Source organism: Aegilops tauschii, chromosome 4 (genome assembly GCF_002575655.3).
Source record: "Aegilops tauschii subsp. strangulata cultivar AL8/78 chromosome 4, Aet v6.0, whole genome shotgun sequence".
Classification (NCBI taxonomy): domain Eukaryota; kingdom Viridiplantae; phylum Streptophyta; class Magnoliopsida; order Poales; family Poaceae; genus Aegilops; species Aegilops tauschii.
Genome location: NC_053038.3, coordinates 357,067,583 through 357,086,077, shown reverse-complemented (window position 1 = coordinate 357,086,077; position 18,495 = coordinate 357,067,583). Strand labels below are relative to the sequence as shown.

The window sequence follows — 18,495 nt, the reverse complement described above, 5'->3', positions numbered from 1 at the left end:
TATCCAATGAAAATATGTAAATAGAAACAAACTTAGATATCTATATATGATAAGTTGATGGTGGAGAGGCGGGTATTGAAGGTCGATCGCCGTCGAAGATGCAGCCATTCCGGTGTTTCCAGAGCCATCGGGTGATGAGGATGATGAGGGAGGCGAACCCTCTACAAGCAGGAGCGGGTGCTCGGTCACAAGACGTAGCCAACCAGGATTGGAAATCCGTGCCGCCAATGGGTAGGTTGGCCGTGGAGCGAACCCATCCTAGGATCTCGAGCCAAATTTCTCGCGAGAAATAGCAGCCCACCAGCAAGTGTTGCATCGTTCCTTCTTCCTGATCGCAGAAGGCGCACATAGGCTCGTGGGGGAGGCCATGACGGGCTAGGCGATCAGCCATCCAACATCGGTTTTACATCGCTAGCCACATGAAGAACTTGATCGTAGCGGCGTCCAAGGCGCGCCTTTACGCTAGGGCCTGACACCACCGGGATCAAGAGCATCAACTCGGAGAGTTAGCTAAAGTTAGTTGGGGATGAGAAACCCGTCTGTTTGCTCTGCACTCTCTACCACTGGCGGAGCTTCAGCAAGGCCGAATAGGTCGTGGCCTGCCTAAGCCATGAAATTTTATGCAGTATACATCTCCTCTCAGGCCTTAAAACAGTAGCCCATACGATATTTTCTTCCTGTTGGCCCGCCCACGTTTGGGCCGCAAGCTCCACCACTGCTCTCTACCATGCCTTAATGTGCACATGGTTAGCAAGTGTACGCAATCTTATGCTGTAAAACCATCCTTTCTATCAACGGAAAGATACACAACCTTTGCGTATTCACGAACAAATATATACTTCCTCCGTTTCTGAATATTTGTATTTCTAGAGATTTCAACAAGTGACTACATACGGAGCAAAATGAATGAATCTACACTCTAAAATATGTTTATATACATCCGTACATGATAGTTCATTTGAAATCTCTAAAAAGACAAATATTTAGGAACGGAGGGAGTATACGATAAGAAGGGTTCAACCGATACAACCGAAGATACACAAATATCGCGGATATACGATAATTAATACGGGGCAAATATCGTGTAAAGGGGAAGATATACGATAATTAATACGGGGCAAATATCTCAAAAGGGCGAAAATATGCAGAAATTAATTATGGGAGATAGATAGAGATAGAACTGCCGTGACGAGAGAGAGAGAGGAGGCGTGTGAGAGCTGTAGCAGAAACTGAAACCGCAAGATACAAACAACAGCCAGTGGAACAGGTCGCGTGGTTAGACTCCAGCTAGCGAGCAGCGGCGGCACAGAGCGAAAACAAAACAGGGAAGCCCGTTGCGTTTCCCCCCACACCTCGCCCTCCCTCCCTCCCTCCCACGCGCACGAGCACGCAGATCGATTCGCCGGCCTGGCTCCGGCTCTCCGTGCCTCCCTCCGCGCCCCTCGCCGCGGTGGATGAACGGCTGCCCCGTCGCCGCCGCCGCCGCACCGTCCGAGTCCGGGCTCCAGGGCCGCGCCGGCCATGGCGAGCGTCGGGCGCAGCAGATCGAGGCGCAGAGGAGAGGTCGGCGGGCCGTTCGAGTGGGACGCGGCCCCTTCGAGGGACTACTCCGCCGATCACCATGGTCCGTGCTTGCGTGGTTCAGTCTCGTTCCGTACTAGTAGTGGTTTCTTGTAATCGTTCCTCCGTTTTTTCTTCTTTTTTTCTGGGTGCGTAATTCTTTGGCCTTTTCTTTTCGTTTGGAGGCCATACGATAGAGATCCCGTACTTGATTTCGTTCAGGTCGTCCCTTGTTTGATCCTTGACGGTGAAGGTTTTTGAGGGGGTTTTGGTTCTCTCTCGTGTGTTATCGCGTCGAGAGATTGGGGATTGCTTTACTTCTCTCGTGCTTCCGTCCGCACCTTTGGGCTTGCTTGCACATTTAGCATCCTCCATTTCCTTTAGGTTTTGCTTATATTTCGGAATTAAATTCCCTGTTTTTACCCACTTTTTTCTTGTTTTATACTGATTTCACGGATTAATCATTACTGAAAATGACGTTTCTTTGGCTGCGCTCGCTGTCTAATCGGAAGAAAGAATTTATAATTAAGAGTAGGTTCTCATTAGTTTTCTAGTATGCTCTTAGAGAGATATTAAAGCAATCAGTAAAATATTGTGCACTTTTCTTTTTTACATACATTCCTGTTGTTTTAAGCAAACGGACGGGGACATAATAACTTTCTCATGTACTTTAGGTCTTAGTCAAGCCTTTATTGGGAGAGAGAAGATTCTTGTTTCGAATTTCAAATGGTTGTAGCGGACAGATCTTTTCTTCCTTCCTTTCTTCTTCTTTAATTTGAAGTTACACTGGTGTTCCGTGGGAGTTCTAGGACAAAAGCTACCCCCTAAACCAGACGTGTGATTAAATGCAGTTTCCCCCGTCCTTTACTGTTTCGGGATGAACTGTAGTAGACTGCGTGGGTCCTAAAGATCCTACACCCTAGCCTCTAGAGGCATGTAGAGGAAATGTGACAACTCCCACCAGATCACGCAAAGAAACCTCATTTGCCCGTAATTTGCTGGATATTTATTGTAAGCAAAAGCATTAAATTATGGTCTTTTGTGTCCCCATGTCAGCTGGACGGACGCCGTGCAGGTTCATGGCCAAGTGGCCTTCTTATTCTAACCACTGGGCTTCTTATTCTAATCACCAAGAGAATCTTTGTTTGAATTTGTCTGAGCCTGTAGAAGAGCCATAACTTATTCTGTGTTGGTTACCCGATGCTGAATGAATTGACCGTTTGTTCTAAAAGAAGTAGTAGTAAGGTTGGTACAAATTCAATCTGCCACTCTTGAATCAAAGTAAATATTGTGTGCTCCATACGACGAAACACTAATTTTTACTCCTTCCGTCCCATAATATAAGAGCGTTTTTGACACTAGTGTAGTGTCAAAAAACACTAGTGTCAAAAACGCTCTTATATTATGGGACGGTGGGAGTACTTTTTTAAGGCACTAATTGTTACACCCTCTGTTTCCTAAATGTAAGACGTTTTGACAGTTCAATTACATTTAGAAACAGAGGTAGTACTTCATAGTACTAGCTATTCAGCACAGTTACACGGTATGTAACCCCCAGGTTTCACCAGTAGACACTGAATCCTACATAGTCCAACACAATCATTTTATTTAATTTGAAGGTAATCAGAAAACTCCATGCTATGTTTCTACATTGAGTTCTGATCGACTCCCATCACACATAGACATTTTTACTCAGGGTTCAACACTTACTACGATGATGTTTCTACACAAGCAGGTTCTTCTGATTTTTTATTTTCTTATACTTTAAAAAATTAAACTGCATGAAGCTATTCGAAGAAATGACATCATGGTGAAGCTCTTTGTACTTTTCTTTTAAGAGCTGTTGTTCTACCAGATATTTGCTTGTAATTTTGTGCTAGGTATATTTCCATCCTACTATATGCCATCGTTTCCCGGATCTAGTAAAACAGTGAACTGGAGCTGAAGACTCCTCTCTATGTGGCCTTTGTTTTTCTCTTTCCTCGCAGAAAATTTAGTTTGGCATGAAGTTTCTTCTTCTTGCCATGATATCATATTGCTTCTTCTGCCAATTTTCGTTGCTATACAAATTGTTTACTGTCTCTTTTCTCTTTAAACCAGGGGCTGGGTCATCGAGGAAACAAGCAAGTAACTCTGGGATACTCTCCCACACTCTGGTGAGTGACCTGTGTTTAGCTAAAGAGCTATATCATATGATAATTTAACCTAGAAAGCTTAAAACATGCACACTTTTCTCTTCTGCGATACTAACTATAACCCTCTGATATGAAACTGGAGTGCTTAAATTGGTTTACATGTGTTGCTCTAATATCAACAATTGATGTGCGCTCTGCAGTATCGAGTTTACTTCAAATGTGTGCATGTTATTCTGTTGGCCATAGCAGGATTATTCTGTTGTAGTAGTGACGGGTGCTATGGCTGCAAATGGACTCCTTATTTGCCTTAGCTTATAGCTAGCGATAGCTCTGCTATTCCATGTAGGTATACTTGTGACAAAATAGTATGGTAAGTTAGAAATTCAACTGTTCTAGAAAGCCAAGATACACGATTTATAACGTTGAACTATGAGAAATCCCTACCAAGAGACTTAATCTTTCTCCTTTTTAATACCCAACATTCATATTTCTCAAGGATTAAGTACTTGATTTTGTGAAAATTACTAAACCTATAATTTTACGATCCTTTCAACCTGTATTAGTATTTTTTTTATCCAGAGCAAAATGCTTGTGCCTTGCAATGTAAGGGACTGATGGAGCAATCATTTAAACTGTTGCAATATAACAAAACATAACTTACAACCTCTACTTAATGGATGACAACTGTGATAATTTTCAAATGAACTAAGAGGTAATGCCAGTGAATGTGAACGGATCTCTACGAACTCAGATGTTTATAAGAGTAAAGATAAAGATAAATATGCTTACCTTATGTGACCTATCTTGGGTGCATATTTTGTTCCTTTTCTGTTTTTACCATATGTGACTTATCTTGGAATAGCTAGCCATAACTTTCTATAACTCTTATTTTGGATATCACTGCAAAAGAAGTGGCTTAACTCCTTAGAAATCCACTAAAATTTTGTAGTTATCCTCTGCTATCAAACTTTTTTGCCCCAGTTATTTGATTGTTTAACTAATGGATTGGTATTTTCAGCTTGACAAGGAAATCAGGAAAAGTAAACCAAGACAGTCCAGCTGTGTACCGATGAAAAAGCTAATAGATGAAGAGTTCTCGAAAGATGTCAATGCCAGGCATACTTCACCAGGTGCTGTAGGAAGACTTATGGGTCTTGATTCACTCCCTACCTCGTCTGGGACCCATAGCCAGCACAGAAGTAGCAGAAGTCATGCACACAAGACGCCATCTTTTATTTCTCATGATAGATATGTTCCACAGAGGAGAAAGAATGATGAGATGCCAGAGGTCAAAGATGTTTTTGAGGTTATGGATGTGATGGGAGTAAAGGCACACCGAAGCCCAAGAGGTAGAAATGGAAATACAACTTCCAGATTTGATGCAGCTGAGAAGGCTAATCTAGATTTCATAAGGCACAAATTTATGGATGCAAAACGTCTTTCTACAGATGAATCCCTTCAGATGTCAGAAGAGTTGAATGAGACACTTGATGCATTGGTATCTAATAAGGATCTTCTTTTGGAATTTCTTGAAAAACGCGATCTGGGTTCTGCCTCCTCTAATGGAAACTGCATTACAATATTGAAGCCATCTAAAAGAAATCAATTTATTGATGCAGACAACATCTGTTCACATGATAATGATACAGAAAGCTTTTTCCGCAAGCAAAATGAAGTGAAATACCCCACGAGGAAACCACATACTAAGTTATCCAGTCAATCCCCAAGAGAAGACTCTGGTTCATCGAGGCAGAAACTATCAAGGTCAAGTCATCAGGAAATCAGTGATAAACGAGCTTGTCCCACACGGATTGTTGTCCTGAAGCCATGCTTTGAGAAAGCTCAGGACCTTGAAGGATCCTTCGGCCTACCACATGAAATCCCTCATTCTGATTACAGAAGGCACACAGCATGCCAGTGTGCTGGCATGTGGAGTCCATATACTGATGAGTCCATGTGTCAAGTATCCCCTGGCGATCCTGAAACGTCGGGCCATATAAAAAAGGGATCCAGAGAAATTGCTAGAGAGGTTGCAAAACAAATGAGAGCTGCTAGGGGCCGTGTTCTCCAACCAGACACCAGCACAATTTTCTCAGATGAAAGCTCACAGTTTGTGTCATCTCTTGCTAAGGTCAAGAATTTGGAGAGAGTCCATAGGTCTTCTGAATTATGTGACGGTTGGGCTTCTCCCACCTTCAACACTTCGCCAGCATATTCAAATGACACATCAGTCATAAATGAAGCAAAGAAACAGCTCTCTAGCAGATGGAAGATAGCGCATCAATTTCAGCATCAAGAACCTGAGAATAATGGCTTCGGCGTGCTTGGAGACATGTTTGTTCTCTCTGACGAGGAAACATCAGAAGTTGCTACCCAAACAATGTCATACCAGAAATGTCCAAAGGGAGAACTGCAGCGAAACAGAGTGCCAGTCTCGTGTAGCAATTCTCTTGGCATCAGCAGCAAGGATGGTTGGAGAGGTGTAGCTCCAAGCAATTCAGCAAGGTCTAAATCTCTTCCATCATTCTCTAACCATGGAGTTCAAAAGTCGAGCAACAGAAAAAGAACGGGTAGGCAAAATGAGTTTTCTATGCTTAAAGATGTTCTCAAAATAGGACCCCATGATTCTGAATACGCATGTCATAGTAGACAAAGAAAATCCCTGGTTGGAGGTTCACCTTTTCGTGGTGATGAAGATCAAGTGGCCCCAGATGATGAGGGAAGAACGTTGATTGACCGTGAGATACATGTGAGTTCTCAGGAAGCACCAGATGTTATTGACATGCCAGATTCATCTGAACAGACACTTGCACATACCGTGAATTCTGGCCATGAATTAGATGGAGTGTGTCATCTGGATACCAGTTCTGCAGTTTTTCAACAGAATAAAGAACCTCTTTCTCCTGCTAAACTGAATCAGCACATGCATCAACAGCCATCGACAGCATTTGATTTCCGCCTTCATGTTCCTAATTTTGACAATCTGCTGGCTCAGGTATATCGCATGTACCGTCTAATTTTAGCTTATTATGCAGTTTTTTTCTTGTATCCTTAATAAATTCCTGTGGATATACATTAATTTATATGGTTCTGTTATACATGTATATCCCATTTTCCCCCCTCTTGTTTCCCTCAACCAGGTCTTTCAGCTCTTTGATAATTCTGGAAGCTCAATTGATTTATCGATTGCCATGTTTACCAACTTCTGATTGTATTCTATTGCAGGCCGAGGGGATTGAAAATCATGTGGATGATGTTTACGCAGCTCTGTTTAATCCGCCAACAGAAACAGAATCTCCTGTGGGGATTGACCACCATCATGGTGTTGACAATGACAATCAAGCCTCGTGGATTCACCCGACAGGATCAGAATCTCCGGTGAGCTCCAACAATGATGAGCAGCCAAGTCCAGTGTCTGTTCTTGAATCTTCCTTGGATGCTGAAGAAGTTTACTCAGGAGATTTCGAGAAAATTAGTGCCGATCTTCAAGGCAAGTGGTCGAGTTTTTCTTTGCCTATTCACCTTCCCTTTAAATTCTCAGCTCTTGAGTTTGACTTTCTGTAATATTACAGGACTGCGAATGCAACTTCAGCTTCTCAAGACGGAGACCACAGACGATGCAGACGACACCGATCATCTTACAGCGAGCGAGGACGAGGTTGCCTCGGCAGATGAGCCACTTGCTGAAATGGAGATACTACCCCATGCTTTCGTGGATGAAGAAGAACGGGATTTCTCGTATGTGCTTGATATGCTCACCTTATTGGGCATTGATGGCGCTTTCCAGGATGGGCTGCTCGACGTGCGCTGCTTTTCCGAATATCCTGCTGGCCCTGATATATACGATATACTTGAGAACAAGTACAGCAGCCTCATTCTATGGCCGGCGTCCGAGAGGATGCTCCTGTTTGAGCTCACAAACACCGTCATTGCAGATCTGATAGCCTCTCTGGTGCATCATGGGTCAAAGGGGTTGCTGCGAAGGTTCTCATCCAGGTGGGATCAGGAGGGGTTTGTCGTTGATGTGTGGCAGAGGGTGTTCGAGATACGGCAAGAGATGGACGGTAACCAGGGCGACCCGCTGATGATGGACTTCGAGCGGCATGGCTCCGAGGATGGCATCGATCTTGTTGGGGGCGAGATAGAGAGGATGTTGCTTAAGGATCTTGTGGTGGAAACCATTGCTGAGTTCCTGGGGACAAGATAATCTGGTGTAGCTTTTGTGGCTAGAATGTTCCATGGTTTGGCACCAATTGCCATTTGCGGTGGTTGGTGTTTTACTGATGAAAGATGGCAATGATTTGGAATGGAACTCCGGGAAATTTCTCATGCCTAGAGCAACTGATGTGGCTGTAGGTTTGTAGCGAATCGTCCTACAAGTGAAGGGATCTTCTGGTTGTAAGTATTAGCTGTAATAACTGTGGCCTAGGGTTTTCCCCCTATTTCCCTCCCAACTGGAGAAAACCAGTGGATTTTCGGCGGTGATGGAGTATACATGTGAAATTTTGGTATGAATTGATCATGCATGCATTAGCCTTCCTTGTTTGGTACTACTCCCTCCGTTCCTAAATATTTGTCTTTCTAGAGATTTCAAATGGTTACCACATACGGATGTATATAGACATATTTTAGAGTATAAATTCACTCATTTTGCTCCGTATGTAGTCACTTGTTGAAACCTCTAGAAAGACAAATATTTAGGAACGGAGGGAGTAGTATGTTTTGACTCTGCGTTACATGAAATGATGCCTTTGTTAGTTGCAAAAAAGAGAGCTCCATCTTCTTTGGCGCCTCTTGTGGGTGATGCTATCTGTGGTTGCTGCTTCTTGGGCAAATTTCAACCTCAGCTTGGACGTGAACCCTTGCAGGTTGCAGCCGTGCCGATTTGCTTCAACAGATCACTGCCCCATCGCCGGTTCTGCCACCAACTCCTCGGATCAATGCCTCGCCTGTTGCCCTGGCCATTGGGGCATGTGGTGTGTGTGATCCGGCTCTCCAACTGTTCCTCGTTTCTCCATTAGTAGATTAGATCCCTTGGGCACGCTATCTGATGCAACTACTGCAACACCACAAGGGCGCCCAGCAGCAACAACTCCACCCGTGCCGCGGCCTGCACCTGCAACAACACCACTGCTTTTGTACATCCAAAATCCCAATATAAATCTAGCCAACATGCATCCATGCACATCAGCAGCAGTCACCGCTACGAGTAACCCGCCTGGAGAGTGTAGCAGCCCTCCCAACAGAGTTCTTGCTCTCCTCCGTGCACGCACCAAGATGGCCAAGGCGGCGCTCTGCATGATGCTCGCGCTTGCTCTGACGAGCTGCGCATTCGCCGGCCGCGTCCTCAACGAGCATCCTGCCGCGCCTCCGGTAGAGGCCGATCCGTTGCCGGGGCCGACCGAGCCGCCTGTCGACACAGTGGTAGTGCCGGTGCCCGCGGCGGCGTCGCCTTTGCCATCCGATGCCGCGGGCGCCGCAGGAGTAGCTCCGGCCGCGGGTGCTGGTGCAACGGCCAACCTAGGAGCCGGTGTGGCTGCAGGCGCCGGCGACAGCCCGCTGACGTTCTTCATGCACGACATCCTCGGCAGCTCGTCGCAGCCGTCAGCGCTCATGGTGACCGGGGTGGTGGCGAGCGCCGACGACCTGGTCAGCAGCAACAACGTCGTCCCCTACGACAGCCTCGTCCAGAGCAATGGCAACGCCGTCAACGGCGGCTACAAGAACACCATCCCCTCCGTCAACGCTGGCGGCGGCGCCACGCCCCAGAACCTCCTCTTCGGCATGACCACCGTCGTGGACGAGGAGCTCGCCGGGGGCCACGAGCTCGGCGCCGCGGCCGTCGGCAGGGCGCAGGGGTTCTACGTCGCGAGCTCGCAGGACGGCAGCAGCAAGACGGTCGTGCTGACGGCCCTGTTCGGCGGCGAAGCGCACGGCGACACGCTCAGCTTCTTCGGGGTGCACCGGACGGGGGCAAGAGTCCCGCATCGCCGTCATCGGCGGCACAGGGAAGTACGAGACCGCCAAGGGCTTCGCCGCCATCCGCACACTGCACCCCGGCGACCAGCACGCCACCGACGGCGTCGACAGCCTCCTCCAGTTCGATATTCACCTCTCCTGAGCTGAGCTGCTTCCCTAACTAGTGGTATCAGATTATATGATGCTCTGCCGTCGCGCTGAACATTTGTAATCTGAATTTCACGGCCTATGCATTTTGCTACCATAACACTCCTATATGTAATGCAAACTAAGTACTGGTGTATTTATGCATATTTTATGAAGAAAACTAAGTATATTTATGCATATTTTATGAAGAAAACTACCATAACACGGCTATGCATTTCACATGAAATGAAATCCTGAAAAACTGAACTATTTGGATGAGTTACAGAACACAAACCACACCAAAAGCAGAGTAGCATGAACTCCTATAAACACAAAACAAATGGGTGCCAGAATACTACTCCCTGTAGTATAAAAAACACTCTTATATTATGGTATGAAGGGAGTAGAATTTAAGCAAAAAAAAACTCTGTATTTATGTAAATTTCTACCACTGTTCTCTGAAAGCCTAAGGAGTTGACAAGAACATGATCACATGATTCTGATTTCCGAGACAAAACTTATGTATCAATGAAACTAAAATCAAGTAACGCATGTCATGTCACTAAAGAGTTGCCTGGAAGAAGAATCCTGGGTAAGCTATCTGTAATCTATACGCCTGCAGCCGAGCTTGCCAAGGCACTAAAAACGCTCCGTGTGAAGTATAATACAGATCCGACTTCGGTAACTCCTGCCCCTCATTTCTCATCCAAGATGCGTTTCTGGAAGTCCGAAACCATACGTGGCAGGCCTTGCTTCAGAGAGACTTTTGGCTCCCAATTGAGAAGAGATTTGGCCTTTGAGATGTCAGGTTTTCTCATGTGCGGATCATCGGCGGTGTTGGGTTTAAATTCAACACGCGCACTTGGGTCAATTGTCTCTTTCACTACCTGTGGAATATAGTGCGGAAACGTTATTCCATATAGGCAAAAAATATATTAAAAAATCCACTTTATGTTCAAACAAGAAGTGGAGGTCAGTCAGTTTCAGTATCAAGGTCAGACCTGAGCAAGCTCCAACATGGTAAACTCCCCAGGGTTTCCCAAGTTGAAAGGTCCAGTGTACTTATTTTCCATCAGAGTTATCAACCCATCAACCTACAAATTAACAGATGGTTAAAGATTTTAAGATTTGAATGCATAAGGCATCGGTGCAGTTTTGAACAACAAAACAGAAGTTGCTGCTTCCACATTTAGACAAGGAAAAATGAACAAGTCAAGTACCAAATCCGAAACATATTGAAAGCTTCTTGTTTGCTTTCCATCACCATAAACCGTCATTGGTTGTTTTCGCAAAGTCTGGAAATGAGAGACAATGGATATTGAGTAATGCCAAACTTACATGGTAGTCCTCCTTTTGTAAGAATAAGAGCTATGAATTAAGACAAACCTGTGCAACAAAGTTGCTAACAACCCGGCCATCATCTAAACACATACGAGGGCCGTACGTGTTGAATATGCGAGCAATTCTAACCTGAAGGAAAGTTCCCTTGTCAAATTTGATCTTTAAGATGTGTAAGACAGTAATAGAACACAGATAAAGCAACTCATAAGCAGAATCTTGCCAAATGTACTGTCCCTCTTTGATTCACTCCGTCCAGTTAAAAATATGTAAGCAATACCTTGAATGTTCATTTAAAAAACTCAAGAGAAGACCTTCTACTCAAACCAATCACAAAGGTACTTTTTTCTGGCAAAAAATATCAACAGACACATGGCACAATCTCTCTTGCCCATGATTGCCCAAAGTGTAGTACATATAAACATACACAGACAGCATGAAGCACATGGGTCCAATATTTGGCATTTGGGCCCTCTCAAGTTCACTTACTCAAAAAGGAAATTACTGAAACATCACCTATTAATACCATCTCAGATACATAATGATTTTTTTTGCAGGTAGATATATAATGATTTCTGCCCGGTTTTATTGCACATCTTACCATATCATAAAACAAGTTTTGAGACACACAATTAATATATATTGAGGGGCCCTATGCAATTAAATTTAGGCAACACATGACATTGCCAACAAGGAAGTCTATAGTTTGACTGAGACCACAATTCAGCAACTACAGCTTTACCTCAACACCAGCACCACGATGGTAATCCATGGTCAGAGTTTCTGCTGTTCTCTTTCCCTCGTCGTAACAACTCCTTACACCTGCACATTGCCACAAAATGACACATATCAAAACGCAGTGGAGTGGGCAGACAGAAACGGGTGGTGGTTGATGTTAGGAAATATGCAACTTGTATTCCCATGGGGCCATAGGCCAGTATATATACATGTACAGGTGCAGGTAATATGCAGAAAACCCCTTATACAATGGGGTAAAGACAAAAGGCTACATGGCTATATAAATATAACTCTAACACCCCCCCTCAAACTCATGGTGGATAAACAACACTGAGTTTGGAGAGATAGAAGCCATGCTGTGCTCTAGTTTGGGCCTTCGTAAAGAAATCCGCCAACTGTAACTCGGAAGGCACATACTGAAGAGCAATAACCCGATCCTGCACACCAGCGCGCACATAAAAAGCATCAACACCAATATGCTTGGTGAGCTCATGCTTCACAGGGTCACGCGCAATGCTAATAGCACCTGTACTGTCAGATAGTAGAAGAGTAGGTGTAGTGACAGAAACACCAAAATCCTGAAGCAACCACCGTAACCAAGTCACCTCTGCCGTCAAAAGAGCCATAGCTCGCAACTCAGCCTCTGCACTCGAACGGGAAACTGCAGTCTGTTTCTTCGTCTTCCAGGCAATGAGTGAACCACCAAGAAAAACACAGTAAGCAAAAAGTGAACGGCGATCCGAGGGATCACTAGCCCACGTAGCATCTGAATAGGCCTAAAGCTGTAATGAACCGGAGCGAGGAAAGAACAGACGGTGAGAGATCGTGCCTCAAAGATATCGGAGAACACGAAGGAGGTGACTGTAATGAACCGAAGTGGGAGCAGAGACAAACTGACTCAGAATATGGACCGGATAAGATATATCCGGTCGAGTGACAGCTAGATAGACAAGACTCCCAACAAGATGACGATAACACGTCGGATCAGACAAGGGGTCACCATCAGTATCACGGACGTGAACATTGAGCTCCATGGGAGTATCAACAGTGCGCTCATCAGTGAGAGCAGCACGAGCAAGAAGATCCTGGATATACTTTTCCTGGGAAATAAAAAAGCCATCAGAGGTAGAAGAGACTTCGATCCCAAGAAAGTAGCGAAGAGGGCCAAGATCAGACATCAGAAACTGCTCACTAAGACGGGCCTTCACAAAGGCAATATACTCAGGGTCGTCGCCAGTGATGATCATGTCATCAACATAGAGAAGGAGAAGAGTCCAACCACGAGCGGAAATGTGGACAAACAACGCTGGATCATGATCACTCGCTCAAAAACCAGCGGCAGTCACCACAGAGGCAAAACGCTCAAACCAGGCGCGAGGGGCTTGCTTAAGGCCATAGAGAGAGCAACGAAGACGACAGACCATGCCATCAGGAATAGAATACCCAGGTGGGGGCTGCATGTATACCTCCTCACGCAGCTCACCATTAAGAAAGGCATTCTTAACATCAAGCTGAGAAACAGACCAATGGCGAATAGAGGCCACAACGAGAAGTGTGCGGATAGTGGTCATATGGGCCACAGGAGCAAATGTCTCATCGTAATCACGACCATGCTCCTGCTGAAAACCACGAGCCACAAGACGAGCTTTGTAACGCTCAAGAGAACCATCAGAGCGAGTCTTAACCTTGTAGACCCACTTACAAGTGATGGGACGAACACCGGGAGGAAGAGAAACAAGATCCCATGTGCCAGTGCGCTCAAGAGCAGCAAGCTCCTCTGCCATCGCAAACTGCCATTCAGGATGAATAACAGCATCGCGATAAGACGTAGGCTCAAGTACAGCCGAAAGAGCATATCGACTAGGAGAGTAGCGGTCATGGGGAGGGCGAGGCCGAGCCCGAAGACCATAAGTCGGCTGGGATGAGGAGGATGACGCACCAGAAGTAGATGGCACGTCAGTGGATTTATCCACAACACGTGGATGACGAGTATAATGAAAAGGGAAGGAGGGAAGAGGTGGAATCACTGGAGGTGGAGACGGGGAATGTAGCGATGATGAAGGTGGAGAAGGGGAAGGTATCGGTGATGAAGGTGGAGATGGGAAATGTGTCGGTGATGAAGGTGGGGAGTCATGCGATGAGGGAGGGGAAGAATCCATAGGAGAGGATGGCGTCGGATCTGCAACAGCAGGACGAGGAATAGGAATACTGGGCACAGAGGGAGGCGTGTCAGGAAAAGTGAGGAAAGAGATATCCTCCACTGAAAAGGTCGAGGAAGATGGATGCGGGTAGAAAGGACGAGACTCATCAAAAGTTACATCCCGAGAAATACGCATCCGACGACCGATAGGATCCCAACAATGATAGCCCTTATGCTCGTCACTATAGCCTAAGAAGACACACTCAACAGACTGAGCGGTCAGTTTGGTGCATTCACGAGGGGCAAGAAGAACATAGCAAACACAACCAAACAAACGAAGTGCTGAGTAATCGGGAGAACGATCAAAGAGACGCTCGAAAGGAACGCCACCCTGCAAAGCAGCGGACGGCTGAAGGTTGATGAGATAGGCGGAAGTGGAGATAGCCTCGGCCCAAAAATGAGGCGGAAGAGAGGCGGCAATCATCATCGCACGAGCCGTCTCAAGAAGGTGACGATGCTTGCGCTCAGGCACGCCATTCTGAGCATGAGCACCGGGACAAGAGAACTGGGCAAGAGTACCCTGCTCAACAAGGACTCCACGCAACATCTTAGAGATATACTCTCCAGCAGAGTCAACACGGAAAACACGAATAGGAGTAGAGAACTGAGTGTGAACCATGGCAGCAAAACGCTTATAGATAGATAACACCTCACTACGAGAAGACATAAAATATATCCAGGTGTATCGAGAGAAATCATCTATAAAGATAATATAGTAGCGATGACCTCCTTTCGAGGCAAATGGAGCTGGACCCCAGACATCGGAGTGAACAAGGTCAAAAGGACGCTGAGACACAGTGTCGCTATGAGGATAAGGTAACTGGACTTGTTTACCAAGCCGACAACCCTGACAATCTAAAGACACACCGCCGGAGATGGATCCAAGAAGACCACGTCGAACTAAGGATGAGAGACGAGAGCCACACAAGTGACCAAGGCGATGATGCCACTGCTGAAAAGAGCTGGTAGACAAGGCAACAGAGGGGGAAAGACTGGCGGTGGTGGCAGCGGAGGGAAGGTGAAGCCAGTCAAGCTCCCAGAGACCCTGAGAGTCACGGCGCCGTGGGCCAGCACCAAGGAGAGCACCGGTGGAACGGTCTAGAACAGAACATGAGTCAAAGTCAAGAATGACCCGACAACCAGAGTCAACAATCTGACCACCGGAAATAAGCTGCATGGTAAGTCGAGGAACATGAGCAACATCAGGAACATGAAAAGACGAAGTGCTAAGAATGCCTCGACCATTAACCGGGAAGGAGGTACCATCAGCAGTAACAACATGAACATGAGAATCGAGAGCTCAAATAGAAGACAAAGTGGATGAATCAGGAGTCATATGAAAAGATGCTCCAGTATCAAGAATCCACGGAGATGTACCTGACTGTGTTGAAGGTGGTCTCACATTGCCAGAAGAGTCGGTAGCAGAACCAGCAGAACCCGTCGGTGAAGAACCAGAGGAAGCGGCTAGCAGGTATCGAAGTCGCGCAATCTCCTGCTCAGTCAGGAGCTCAACTGAAGAGGTGGACGAAGATGCACCCGTGGAAGCCGCTAGAGGCGGTGTAGCATAAACATCATCGTCTGTAGAGGCCGATGAAGAAGACGAGGGTGCATGTAGACAAGCCCCAAGCGCCAAGGGAAGGCGCGTGTCGATGGAGTCATATGTACCAGCACAGCCGGTGAAAGTCGTGAGAGAAGTCGGTGTAGAGCGACAAACACCATGTGCGGAGGTTGCAAGAGGAGTCGTTGAATAGTGACTGTCTGTAGAAGTCGACATAAAGCAACCATCACCATCGGCTGTAGAACTCCGAGGAAACAACGGAGGAGCACCAAGCACCGAGAGACGGCACATGTGCGAGACGGGATCAATGTAGGGAACACCGTCAACAGTCATCTGGCAACCAGAGAGATGCATACTCGAGGAGTTTTTTTTTACTCTGACAATCGGCGGCTGAGGCACCACGCAGCACCAAGGAGCAGTAGTAGCACCGCGTAGGAGCACGTACACCACCAGATCGAGAGGAACTGAGGAGACAACACGTAGCAGCACCAGGTAGGAGCAGTACGCTCCTTTGTTTTTGACGAAGAAAAGAGCTGGGGCTGGAGGCCAGGAACGGCAGCAGCGGGCGAACACCTCAGACTGCACGTCTTGGGCTGCGGCGGGTGACCCAGCAGGCGGGGAGTGGATCGAGGCGACCCGATCCGGACAGGCAGATGGATCGGGGCAGCAGCGGCCAACGGAGAATCGGGTGCGGACGAACACAACGGCGATCAGGAGAGTTGTGGTTGTGCGTACACAGATGAGCAGCAGCAGTCGGCCGGAGAGAGGAGCAGCGGCAACCGACGCCAGAAATTGGATCGAAGAGCACGAGTTGCGCGTGCGAAAAAAAAAACCTAGGGCTCTAATACCATGTTAGGAAATATGCAACTTGTATTCCCATGGGGCCATAGGCCAGTATATATACATGTACAGGTGCAGGTAATATGCAGAAAACCCCTTATACAATGGGGTAAAGACAAAAGGCTACATGGCTATATAAATATAACTCTAACAGTTGAGATATAGTACTATTTGGCTTGTTGCGCATGAGAAATGTTATATACTATCTTCCAGATAAAATGAGCACACCTATGGGATTGACATGGCCCCAGTAACTCTCCTTCTGAGGATGCTCTAGAGGATCACCGTACACCTCACTGGTACTGGTGAGCAAGAACCGGGCACCGACCCTCTTCGCCAGTCCCAGCATGTTCAATGTCCCCATCACATTGGTCTTGTGCGTTATCAGTTAAGGAACCTATTAGGAGCAGTATCGAAACAAAAACTACAGAAAACTCTAGGTTTTTTGGGCAATGCAGGCACAACATTTCAACTTTCCTAGGCCATTATTGACCTACTACTAGTATTTAAGCAATCCTTTCTATATACGCAAGTTGAATACATAAAAGCAAACAAACTCGAACATTTACAGTGGAAATGGAAGAAAAGGATATGATGGTCTTGATTGGGTTGAATTTGTAGTGGACGGGGGAGGCGGGGCAGGCGAGGTGGTAGATCTGGTCGACCTCGAGGAGGATGGGCTCGACGACATCGTGGCGGATGAGCTCGAAGCGAGGGTTGGCGAGGTGGTGCGCGACGTTTTCCTTGCGGCCCGTGAAGAAGTTGTCGACGACGATGACGCTGTCCCCGCGGGCGAGGACCTTGTCGACGAGGTGGCTGCCGACGAAGCCGGCGCCCCCGGTGACGACCACCCGCAGGGGCTTTTTGCGGACGCCGACGGGGAGGCGGCGGGGCGAGGCGTTGGCGGTGGAGAAGGAGAAGACGCGGGGGTTTCTGATGGCAGAAGTGGTGGTGGCGGCGTAGGCGGAGGAGGAGAGGGAGATGGGGTGCGGGGCGAGGGCGGGGTAGAGGAGGAAGAAGGAGGAGGCGAGGAGGAAGCCGAGGAGGACGAAGAGGAGGCGGTGCTCGCGGAGGAGGTAGGAGGCGAGGGAGCGGGAGAGGGAGGCGCGGTGGTGCGGGCGGTGCTGCTTGCTGAGGCTGGGCTGCCGGTGGAGCTGCTTCATGGTCAGACGGCGGCGGCGGCGGCGGATCCGCTCGCCGGCGGGCGCGGAGGGAGTAGGCGAGAGTGAGGGGGGCGGACTGAGGAGGCGGCACGTGTGATGTGGGCGTGGAACGCTGTGGTGGCCTGCTCCCCGCAGATGCCGCACGTGCGTCGAAACGTTCTTTGCCCTTCCACCTGTAGACATTAGCGACTCACCCATTGATATTCTAGTACTAAAATGTTATCGTGTTAGAAATGTCATTGAAGACCGCATAGCGCAGTGGATTAGCGCGTCTGACTTCGGATCAGAAGGTCGTGGGTTCGACTCCCACTGTGGTCGGCTATTTTTGAATCTTACTCTCTCTTTTTTTTTTCTGAAATCTTTCACTGAAGTAACTGGAAATAATTTGTACCACGCCACCACATATAGCTTCAAGATATATTTCAAGACAACTTGTTTTTTTGAAATCTTTTGTTGAAGCAGCTGGAAATCATTTTTACCATGCTGCCACATATAGCTTCAAGATGTACTGTGGTCGGCTATTTTTGAATCTTACTCTCTCTTTTTTTTTCTGAAATCTTTCACTGAAGTAACTGGAAATAATTTATACCACGCCACCACATATAGCTTCAAGATATATTTCAAGACAACTTGTTTTTTGAAATCTTTCGTTGAAGCAGCTGGAAATCATTTTTACCATGCTGCCACATATAGCTTCAAGATGTACTGTGGTCGGCTATTTTTGAAATCTTACTCTCTCTTTTTTTTCTGAAATCTTTCATTGAAGTAGCTGGAAATAATTTGTACCACGCCATCACATATAGCTTCAAGATATATTTCAAGACAACTTGTTTTTTGAAATCTTTCGTTGAAGCAGCT

The 18,495-nt window shown here is 46.8% G+C and overlaps 2 protein-coding genes and 2 non-coding genes across 4 annotated transcripts; 3 read left to right on the top strand and 1 right to left on the bottom strand.

The window, feature by feature from the left end:
• The first annotated feature begins 1,219 nt into the window (after positions 1-1,219).
• Positions 1,220-8,210, top strand: LOC109787596 (uncharacterized). Its single transcript, XR_005754570.3, has 5 exons — positions 1,220-1,624; positions 3,661-3,716; positions 4,714-6,690; positions 6,921-7,185; positions 7,268-8,210. It is a non-coding gene; the product is annotated as an uncharacterized protein (transcript).
• Positions 8,211-8,736: 526 nt separating this feature from the next.
• Positions 8,737-9,974, top strand: LOC109731411 (dirigent protein 9). Its single transcript, XM_040387269.2, is given in 2 exon segments — positions 8,737-9,667; positions 9,669-9,974. Coding segments are annotated over 2 exon segments (948 nt in total). The 5' UTR covers positions 8,737-8,867; the 3' UTR covers positions 9,817-9,974.
• A 191-nt stretch (positions 9,975-10,165) lies between these two features.
• Positions 10,166-17,776, bottom strand: LOC109787607 (UDP-glucuronic acid decarboxylase 1). The gene is made up of 7 exons (XM_020346143.4): positions 17,068-17,776; positions 16,703-16,850; positions 11,881-11,960; positions 11,187-11,270; positions 11,021-11,095; positions 10,802-10,894; positions 10,166-10,687 (listed from the first exon to the last, which is right to left on the bottom strand). The coding sequence occupies exons 1-7, from the start codon at positions 17,635-17,637 to the stop codon at positions 10,496-10,498; spliced, it is 1,242 nt and encodes a 413-aa protein (XP_020201732.1). The 5' UTR covers positions 17,638-17,776; the 3' UTR covers positions 10,166-10,495.
• Positions 17,777-17,881: 105 nt separating this feature from the next.
• TRNAR-UCG (transfer RNA arginine (anticodon UCG)) lies at positions 17,882-17,955 on the top strand. Its single transcript has one exon. It is a non-coding gene; the product is annotated as a tRNA-Arg (tRNA).
• Positions 17,956-18,495: the final 540 nt, after the last annotated feature.